This window comes from Cariama cristata, unplaced genomic scaffold (assembly GCF_000690535.1).
Source record: "Cariama cristata isolate BGI_N322 unplaced genomic scaffold, ASM69053v1 scaffold39012, whole genome shotgun sequence".
NCBI lineage: Eukaryota > Metazoa > Chordata > Aves > Cariamiformes > Cariamidae > Cariama > Cariama cristata.
Genome location: NW_009602770.1, coordinates 550 through 11002, shown reverse-complemented (window position 1 = coordinate 11002; position 10453 = coordinate 550). Strand labels below are relative to the sequence as shown.

General features: G+C 52.1%; 1 protein-coding gene across 1 annotated transcript; it reads left to right on the top strand.

Moving 5' to 3' along the window:
* Window positions 1–1237: 1237 nt before the first annotated feature.
* PINK1 (PTEN induced putative kinase 1) lies at window positions 1238–8814 on the top strand (the record flags this gene model as incomplete). The annotated part of the gene is made up of 7 exons (XM_009694909.1): window positions 1238–1549; window positions 2539–2642; window positions 4649–4831; window positions 5722–5885; window positions 6882–7009; window positions 7800–8036; window positions 8456–8814. Coding segments are annotated over 7 exons (1389 nt in total), but the record flags the coding sequence as incomplete, so codon positions are not given.
* Window positions 8815–10453: the final 1639 nt, after the last annotated feature.

Sequence of the window (10453 nt, the reverse complement as noted above, 5' to 3'; positions counted from 1 at the left end):
GGAAGGTGGGGGTACTGCTATGAGCCGCCCTCGGGCACATCCCCGAAGTGGGCGCTGCTGTGGGTGGCCCCACAGACACCTCTTCCTCCTCCAAAATAGGGTACTGGGAAGCCTCTCAGTCAGAAGCCCCTCACCACCCTAAAGCCGGTACCGGGAGGGTCCTCACTGCTGGTCCCCCCTAAAGGGAAGGGTTCAGGGCCCTGGTGATGGGGGTCTCGTGTCCCAGGAGGCTGCGTCGAGCCCCCGGGTCTGTCCCCTCTCCCTGAGACAGCCGGGGGCCCAGCGAGGCTGGGCTAGGCCATGCTGGCAGGGCACCGGGGACTGAACGTATTTCATGGGTAAAAATAGGCCTTTGGTGTACAGAACCAGCTGTCACCTGCCCCGCTAACCGGCAGACAAACACATTCCCGCGGAGGTTCTGCCTTTCCCTGAAGTTTGTCAGGATGCCCCTCACTGGGTAGTTAAATTTGCTGTCTTCCCCCTTCTGCTGTCCCTGAATCTGTGTCCCTTTGCTCCGGGGCACATCCCTAGGCTGGGCGCCAGCATGTGGGGTTGCAGCTTACGAGAAGCACGCTGGTTTGTGTTGGTCCAGGTGACAGCTGTGGCACCACCAGACCTGTAGGATCGTGAACGCTGTGGTTAAACTCCAGAACGGCCCTCCTGTGCTTTATTTTCTCACGTCTCTCGATTTCCTCCCCCAGCTTTCTCCGTCACTGATTTGCTCTTCCTCGAAGTAACCGACCCTCGTGCTCGGCTGCCACCGAAGCTCGGGGCGCTGCGTTTCCATCTCTTGTTGCTCTGAATTGGATTTTCTTCTAAACGCTCTTGGCCTGATTTTTTTATGGAGGGGGAGAAAGGCGTAATAGTGCATCTCTTTTTAGAAGTATTTAGTTGGACTTGTCTTTACAAAATATATTTATATTCTAGATTAGCAAATGACTCCCCCCTCACCATTCCTTTTCTGCCCGTGCATCTACAGCACCCTCGGAAAGGGCATCTTTGGTAAAGGCTGTTCTAGGGGTAATTTGTTTCAGACAAAAATACATGGTCTGCAAATTATTTTCCCTACGGTTACAGTGATTTGAGCCTAATGGTTAGAGCCTGGTTGTGGCTTTCGGGTTGGACCGACCCAACGGGACACGTGGTACCGCTTAAACAGTGAGGGAGTTTGCTTTCGTTGGGAAGTCTTGAATAACTGGGCGGGTTTTTTATCGTTGTCTTTTCTTACTCCTTTCAGACGGTGTTTGTGGGAAAGAGCAAGCCACAGAAAGATCCCCTGAGCTCCTTCCGCTGGCAGGGCTTCAAGCTGGAAGAATATCTCATTGGCCAACCCCTCGGGAAGGGCTGCAGCGCCGCCGTGTACGAAGCAGCTATTCCTTTCTGTTGCGATCGTCAGGGGCGTGCGGAGAGCAGCCATTTGACAGGGCAGGGGCCAGCCGTGCAGCGGGATCGTGGCTCGGCTTCGCAGAGGGCCGAAGAGGAGCCCGTAGAGCAACACCAGCCGAGAGAGGCTTTTCCCTTAGCTATCAAAATGATGTGGAACATTTCGGTAAGGAGTCGGTTCTTCACCTCCTTGTCTGCCACGGGGAAAGTCTGGTGAAGTGTTTTCACGCTTAAGTGTTGAAAGTGCTAATTATGTAGCGCACGATGAGCGTGTCAAAGCAAAGCTGTTGATGTGAGACATTGGCGATGTCGACTGTTAGCGAACAGTCCCAGAGCAAGGTGATGAGCATTTATCCTTCCTCTGGAATCGGCCTTGCGAGCTGCTGGTGGTGGAGTTGTTGGTTATGGAGGTGATGTTTTTGGGAGGAAAGCTTCTCTGAAGCTGGCGGTAATGGTAAGGAACAAGAAGGGGACAGCCACTGCTGCCAGTGCTTTAGGAATCGGCGACCTTGTAGGTGTCAGGACGGAGAGAGATCTCCTTCTGCAAAGCGTGGTCGAGGTGCGAGCCGGCGGTCACAGAGGGCGGGACAGCGACCTGCGTGCTGGGTCCCCTTGCCGTGAAGTGAGCGCGCGAGATCTCCGCTAGTGTTTCCCAGCCCGAGTGACTCTCTCGTGATCCAGCCGCTCCTTGTGGCTGTTCCACATTTAAGATCCGCATGGCTTTTCCCATTGAAGAGATTTTGTGGCATTTGATGCGACGAGTGGATATCCTAAGGGAGTCTTCCCAGATGCCAACATCTGAAATCCCTTGGCCTCCAGAGATACCCTAGCATTTAGCTGTGGGCTTTTCCAGTCCAGTTTTGAAGTTGAAAGTGCGTGTTAAGCTATAGCTCGGAGTGCTAACGGTCGAGGATGCGTCCGAAGAGGCAAACGGATTTCTTTCTGCAAGCAGAGGCCTTGCCACATCCCTTGGTAAATTCTTTAAGTAGATTGCCTTCCCTGATTTTCAAAGGAGAGAAGGGAGTCCCTTCAATCTAGTCTCAGTTGATCGAACTCCACATGCGGTGCCAGTGTCAGGATTATCTGCTTTCAGTCTGTTTTGAGCCTGGATGATTTTGAACCTTCAACCAACGTGGTGTGCAATTGCTGTTGCAGGCTGGTTCGTCAAGTGAAGCCATCCTCGACGCTATGGGCCGAGAGCTTGTTCCAGCCACGGGGGTTGCCTTAGCCGGAGAATATGGAGCTGTGTCTGGCCGCAGGTACGGTCGCTATGGAAATGGCAGCGGCACTCAAACGGTGACGTGCAAATTTTATCCATCGATTAATTTTGCAGCGTATTTGTACTGTTAGGAAGATGGCCAGAGGTTTCTATGATAGTGCGCCTGAAAGCAGACAAAAACAAAGCCTTGGGATTACTGATGGCTCAGGAGGCGTGCGCGTGTGGTTTTGTCTAAACGACGGTGCCTTCGGAAGTGCCGCCCACCTCAAACAGCACGCCGGGATGGGCTGCTGGCTGCCCTGGGGCTTTTTCTCCAGTGGGCTTTTCTCCCGCACAGTTAGGAAACCGCGTAGCAATATCGCTGTTCAAATAGGGATTAAACGCAGTCTTGTTTACTGCGAGGAGCAGATTGTGGCACGGCTCGTTGGCGTGCGGGGAATACCTACGGCTAAACTGTACCGGCTTGGATGGCGTAGTCCAGACGGGCGTCGGAAGGGTATGCCAATAATCGGGGAGCAGTTGGGGTCCTGCCCACGGTCTGATGAGTGACCGTGGCCGGGTCTGCGCCCCGTGCCTTCGTTTCCCCATGTGTCAAAGGCGTTGATGTCGGCAGAGATAAAGGCTGGGAGGAGCTGCTTCTGATTAAACGTCATTTAAATGTGCATCGTGGTGCTTTTTAATTACAGAAATAGATACCTACAGTTGGTAACAGTTTGACTGTATTAAACATCAAACAGTTGCACTGTAGTACAATTTGACTGTACTATTTTAGAACTGGTTTAGTTGTGAAATAGGTGCGGGGCCGGGAGGTTGAAACCGTTCTAGTGCAGGGAAGCTGGCGAGAAAGAAAATGGAAAATGTCTCGGTTCCTGCTCTTTCCCCCCAGTGAGAAGCGAGCAAACAGCACAAAGGTGGAAAATCGCACAGAAACTTTTACATTAACTTGAGGTAGCTATCTTTTTGTTCAAAACTGCGTCTTGTGTTCGATTGGAAACAATGGAGTCCGCAGTCCAGATTGTCCGATTTAAATTTCAAATACCTTTGGGCTGCCAATACAAATGAATAATGAATGCTGCGTGGTACGTCGCTAGCTGGGAACGCAGCGGAGCAGCCAAAGGGATGTTTGACATTCAGGGGACGAGGGAGGAGAGAGATCTGGTTTGCAGTTGCCGGTAGGTGACCTGCCTTTCGTTGCAGTGAGCGCTTCCTGCCTGCGCCGTAAAGCAGAGGGTGTAAATTGACACGCCTAATGTGAAGTTGACCTTTATTTTAAGTCTAACAAAGTAATTGTGTTTGAGTTTTTTTCTCTCTAAAGCTGCTCTTCTCGTTCTTTTTGAGCCTGTGAGTGGCTCTGCCTTTGTTAGCAGCAGGGAAGGGCTAGCAGGGTTTGAATGCCAGGAGAAGCTGCAGGTTACGCGTAAGGGTTTCCAGCCCAGCTTCGTTTGCAGCGCAGGTCAAGCACCAGTATTTCCTGTTCGGCCGTCGTATATAGGGGAATCCAGTTACAACAGAGCCCTTCCAACAGCCACCGGTGAAGTCTCGGTCTGCGTACCCTCCGCTGGCGTGTCAGCAGACGGTGCTGCCCCGATGATGACGGTTCGGTTTGCTGTGGGAAGCGCCGGGGTGGATTTTGAACGCCAGAGAAAGTGCAGGGACCTGCTCACTGCTGCGGTGAATCTGCTCAGGCTGTGGGTGCTTCGCATCGATGTGGGAAACGCTGGGCTGAGGCGCCGGTTAGGACGTTGGCTGTGAGGGCAGGGAAGTTGCTGTCCGTGTTCTTTCTCACTGAATGGTTTCCAGGGTGTGAACGTTTGAGTATTTGCTTAACGTGCAGTCCTGTAATCTGTACCGGGCGGCCTTCGTGCTCTCTCTCATCAGGTTTTGACTGCAGAACAAACGTGGTTGCACGCTGCTTTGGAACCCTTTGGTGGGGAGGGCGGGCCATCATAATGAAAAGTAATTCCAGAAATAACAGAGATGGGTCTGTGATAAATCAGAACTGACCAGGAAAGCGATGTAATGGGTGGTATCTGTACTTTTGCACAGAAAGCCTGTCCTTGGGAGGAAGAAGTTGCAACCTCATCCGAATATAATCCAGGTGATCCGAGCGTTCACATCCTCTGTCCCTTTGCTGCCCGGAGCCTTCGCAGACTATCCCGATGTTCTTCCGTTAAGCCTGAATCCCAGAGGGATCGGTCACAGCCGCACGCTCTTCTTGGTGATGAAGAAGTAGGTAGAGGGAAGCTTGTGAATGTGACTTGGGCTTTTCATGAGACTGCCCGGCGGGGCTGTGTATTCGGCTGCTACACGGGCCCTTGCAAAGATTTGGCCTGGGCTGCTGCCAAAAAGCAGAGTATGCTCTTGGAAACGCCTCCTCAGACCTGTGCCAAGTCCTGGAGATTTAAAGTCTTGTTTGACAATGAAGACAAGCCGTTCTTTTCAATAATTACCCCAAATGAAAGTAAGAAATGTGGAGCTTGTCCCCATTTGCCTGCCCTTGTAAGTCTGAACTTCACCCCTAGTCTGAACACGCCGGTAGAGATGGAGTAGAATCGGTAATGAGATTTAGTAGTGCTCGGCGTGTCTGGCTTTCTCAACTGGGTTTCGGGTTTTGAATGGGTATTGCAGTGGCGTTGAGATAAAAGCACTTCCCGTTTCCCACTCTTTTGTTCTGCCTGCGTCTGGAGAAGTGCTCTGTCCTCTCCGTATGTCAAGAATGCGTTCTTTCTCCTGATGAGCGCTTCTCCTCATTTTGCTCGTACGATCTGCATTAGTACTCTGCCTACGCTCTCGTACAAAATATAACACGGGTACATAAAAACCGGTAAGAGTGACCGCTGTATACCCGGAGCCCTCGCCATGCTGCTTGAGAGGCTTCTTTTATTCGCAATGGTTGAACTCTGGCGAGAGTGCCGAAAATTCTGTGGTGGGTGTTGTTGCAAAACAGAGGATTTGAGAACAGCAGACGGGGGACCGGTGTGAGGTTGAGGCTGGGAGGTGGGAAGGCACCGCGGAGGTCAGGAAGAATTTGGTGCGTACAAGCCGGACGGCGCTGCGGATGAACCGCCAGCGATAAGCCTCCGGGATGCTAATTCAGAGGTTTTCCTTGTTCTGACTAGTTACCCGTGCACGCTGCGTCAGTATCTGAGGGAGAGCAGTCCAGATGTTCGTCTCTCCACGATGATGATTCTACAGCTCTTGGAAGGCGTGGACCATCTTGTTCGACACGGAATAGCCCACAGAGACCTGAAGTCTGACAACGTCCTCGTTGAATTTGATGCTGGTATGTGGATTGACGCGTATAAGTGCCAATTAAGTCACGCACAGAAGTGATGCGGTCGCATAGGTGTGCCGGGAAGTTCTACCCAGGTGCGTGGGGGAAAAGTGAGCATCGAACCCTTTGAACAATCTCAGGTTTAGTTTTTAGCCTACCGCTCGCTGTTGCTGCAGCACCGGGGAAGTCATTTGTCCTGTCTGTGCCTCGGGTTTTGGAAGGCAAGGGAACCGACCGTGTTAAAGCCAAAAGGAGCGTTTTCATCGGCTTGTTCTCCTGTCAGCCTCTCTAACGGAGATTTTAAGTAGCTGAGCTCTTCTTCAGTGTGATTGAGAACTAAATGGGCAGGAAACAATAGCAGTCGGCCAGATGGGTGTATTTAAAGGCCTTGGTACAGCAGCCGTGGAAGGTTTTCAGCGATACTAGTGCCATCCTTCTTTTCTAGAAGGAAAAGCTACTCTGGAGCTATCCTGGACGCAGTTAGGAATGATCTGAAGCATTGATTTTTCCGTGTCAGAGTCTGGAGAAGTCATGGTTCTGCTTTGCAATGTTTGGCTTGTCATCGGGACCAGGACTGTTAACTAGTGCAAAGTTTCTCCAGCCTTTTGCTATAGCTAAGTATATATTTATACAGTGGTAGCTTTTGCTATAGATAAAAAACAAAGGGGAAAGAAACAAGAATATATTCCTCCATCCTGGATGAGTCTCTGACCTTATGTGTCTTCATTTTTATGCTGTCCGTGACATTTTGTCAGGACACGTTCCACGGGGAGAAGTAGTGTTCTCTCAAGAGGCAATGGAAGAACGAGCTTGGTTTTAATAAAGCCGCTATTTCACCTAATAATACTGCGTCGAAGCAGGAGAACAGCTTGGGGTCGTGCTGATTGCTGGGGGTATTGAGATGGATCCCGAAGGCTGTCTCTGGTTTTCTTGTGATGTGGTGTCTAACAGAGCCAGCTCCTCCCGAACGGAACGCTAACTCTGCTAGCCCCGTGTCGTTCGCAGCTGGCTGCCCCTGGCTGGTGATCACGGACTTCGGTTGCTGTTTGGCAGATGAAAACGTCGGCTTGAGACTGCCTTTCACCAGCTCGTACGTGGATCGGGGCGGCAACGGCTGCCTTATGGCCCCCGAGGTAACTCCCCCTGCGGTAACGGTTGGTGTTGCTGGTTGCCTGCTTGTCCTGCTGTCGGGATGAAAAGTTTCAGCCCCAGCTGTGGTGCCGGCTGTGATGGGAACTCGAAAGAGGGTGGGATCCGGTCTTGAAGCAGCGGAGGGGATGCGTGCACGTCACTTTGCTGCGATTTGTCCCTGAGCCTTCCCCCGCGTGCACACGCCGATACTTGCTTATGCGGTCTTTGCTGGCGCTTTCGTAGTAATGCGTGCTGAAAGCCTCTGCCGTCAGATTGATCGTTTTCTCCCCGTTCTTCCTTATTGACACAACTCGGTCGTGCAAGATGGAACCCGTAGCTTTCCTTTCCATTTTTCCTTTCCAGTTTTCCTTTTTCTCTGATGGTAACTGTAATCGAAGCGAAGACGGTCTTAACCGTCTGCTTGACCCGGAGCACCTCGCCTTGCTTTGCTTAAGTGCCGGTGCAGCATTGGTTGTTCATCCGCGCGTCTGCTGTCTGAAATCCCAGCGTGAAATAGCCCTCGGGTCTCTGTGAATGCTGGTCAGGGGTGACAACTGAAGCCTAGGCCCAATGGCCAAACTCCTCCCAGCGTTCCGGCGGGCTGAGCGGTGCCGAAGGCTGAGAGCGTGCCAATAGGGAATATTTACATGGGAGATTTAGATGAAACCTAGCTTTGGTTTCAGTCTCTCTCCGTTTGTTACGGCGGAAATGCTGACTCGACTCTTGAAAATTAGGTTTAGCGCAGAGCCCGCGCTAGAGCTGTTCAGGTGAACATCCCCATCTCTGTGACAGGTGATCACGGCGTCGCCTGGTCCGGGCACGGTGATCGACTACAGTAAAGCCGACGCTTGGGCTGTGGGAGCGATCGCCTATGAAATCCTTGGCCTGGCCAATCCTTTCTACGGCCACGGGGACTCGACTCTGGAAAGCCGAAGTTACCGTGAAGACCAGCTGCCAAGCCTGCCCCATCGCGTGCCCCTTGAGGTGAAGCAAGTGATCGAGATGCTGCTTCAGAGGGATCCCAAGAAGGTAAGAAACTGTTGTCTTGAAGAAGCTGGCACGTCGGCTAACCCGGCTTTGGGGGGAGTGTTGTTGGTAGATCATTTTGCCCTGGAGGGCTATGGGATATCAGGACTGTCATCCGGGTATCACTGCAGCCTGGATAATGCTCAAAGACAAACAAAAAGTCTTTGCTGAAGTACGACGGGGCCTCTCGCGTGTGGCACTGAATAGTTTCAGGGATTTTGGTGGACGTTGGTGTTAGGGACTGGACTTTGAGTCGGGGGGGGTTATGTGCAGTCGCCTCATATTATTAGTCACAAAGAGCTTTTTAATTCACGGGCACCTTAGGAGGCCTGGGGGACTTTTGGCAGTGTGGGTGCTACGCGCTAGTGACGCGAAGCGAGTGCGGCGGGGTCAGCTGATCTTCCTTCTCCTTCCTTTTGCAGAGATTGTCTGCTAGAGCTGCTGCTAACGTGCTTCACCTAAGCCTCTGGGGTGAAAGCGTTCTAGCGTCCAAGACCCTGAAACCCGACCAGATGATCGCCTGGCTTCTCTGCCAGTCTGCGGCCGCTTTGCTCATGGACGGACTGGTGGATAAAAGCCGGGTAGAAACCAAAATGAAGATGTGCTTTTTGGCAAACCTTGAGTATGAAGACCTCTGGGCCGCGATATTGCTGTTGCTGGCCTGGAGAAGCCGGTCTGGGTGAAGACTACCATCTGGGAGGACGTGACCGTGCGATAGATAAATGGCACTTTCTAAAAGCACGTAGGAATCTGTCTTTTTCTGTCTGCCTGGAATCCTGTAGCGCTTTAGGCAACTAAAACCGCAGGCCTGTGTTGAAGAGGTTGAGTTTTACCTCTAGCAAGTGTTAGCACACGCTGCTTTTCTCTCCCCGCTAGAGGAAACGGCCTGGCTTCGTTCCTCTCTCGGTGTGCGGGTGCGCGGACCTGGCAGGCGTCCTGAGGTACGTGGTTGCTTTTGCTCACGTTTGGGAATGTTTTATGGGCTTCTGTGTCGTATGTTGAATGAGGCAAATTCCCTTTTAGAGCGGGTGTGTGGGAGGAGGCCCCGTCTAGCTGCTCTTTACACGGCAGCGTCACGGATTTAAAGAATACCCTGAGAAAGGCAAGCTGACAAAGGGATATGCAATCTTTCTTTTCGTAGGGAAACGGGTGGTGGGCTTAAGATGATATTCCTCTGTGGCCACAGACGGATCTTGCTATAAAATGACGGCCTAAAAGCCTCCTAGTGAGGTGCTGCCTGGTAACGTGAGCGTCAGGAGCGGCTCGCTTCTGACGATAGCGCACCATTAGATACCTCGCTAGTTGCACGCAAAATAGCAGCTGTACGTTGAACTCAAAACTTGACTGTCGTCGTCGTGCAGTGATGACTGCTGCCGCAGGGTCCGAGGCTGAGTCAAGCTGTGTCCGGTTAGGGATACTACTGCAAACGAAAGGGGGCTGAGCAGCAGTGCCTGCTTAAAGAGTTTAGCGTGATGCTCTTCTGGTTTACCTGCCTGTTTTTTCTGTTGAACCATGAAGCGATAACCTTTGGTTGGGGAGGACAGGAGACGTCAAGGTTGGAACAACAACAGTCGTGTTTATGAAAACATCGTTCGATGTCGTGTGTAATCATGTTTAGAGGAACGTGGGGAGAAAGTTATTTATGCTTGTTGCACAATAAATTGAAGATTAACCTCTGCTGCCGAGTGGGTTCTCTAAATCTCGTTCGTCTCTGTTCAGTGGATCCAGGCTTTAGGCCTGGGGTAACGTAGTTCTGGTTCGGTGGTGTCTTAAAAGGTCATTCTCAGCTCTTCCAGTGCTCTCCGTGGAACGTGTTATTTTAGTCCACCGAGCGGAGTTTGACCAAAACTAGCGGACTTTGCCCCGTGAGCGTGCCTGTTTTGTACTCTCCTGCTGGTAAATCCCTGGCTGCTGCTGCAAGTTCCAGGCCGAGGAGGTCGTGCGTCAAATGGCCGATCTCCCTCATCGGCCCGCAGTAACGTGCCGTCAAGGTCTCGCACGCTGAAGCGGCGTCTGGTTCGGCGACGGCGCAAAGCTGCCTACCAGGGAACGGCCCTGCTCGTTTTGCCTGCGAACACGGCCCGCTGCGGGGGCTGTAAAGAAGGCGCAGCCAAGCACGCGGAGCCTGGGAAATCACAGAAAATGAGCTCTTTGGGGAAAAAGGTGCAGAAAAAGAATTTTTCAATGCCGATCGGACCCTAACCAAAGCTGCGGCTGCTTTTTCTTAGATACTGAGTCCTTGCAGTGCATTTTCAGCGGGCATGGCTGCTTTGGGTTTGTGTGTGCGCTCTCCTGTGAGCTGCGTGCTCGTGTCTAGCGGCGAGGCCTGCTCCCCGGACGCTGTCTCTGGAGCTTTCTGAAGAGTAAATACTGTCGCCGTTCTGGTAGATCTCCGCTCTGGCTTCTCTTTCCGGTGGTCT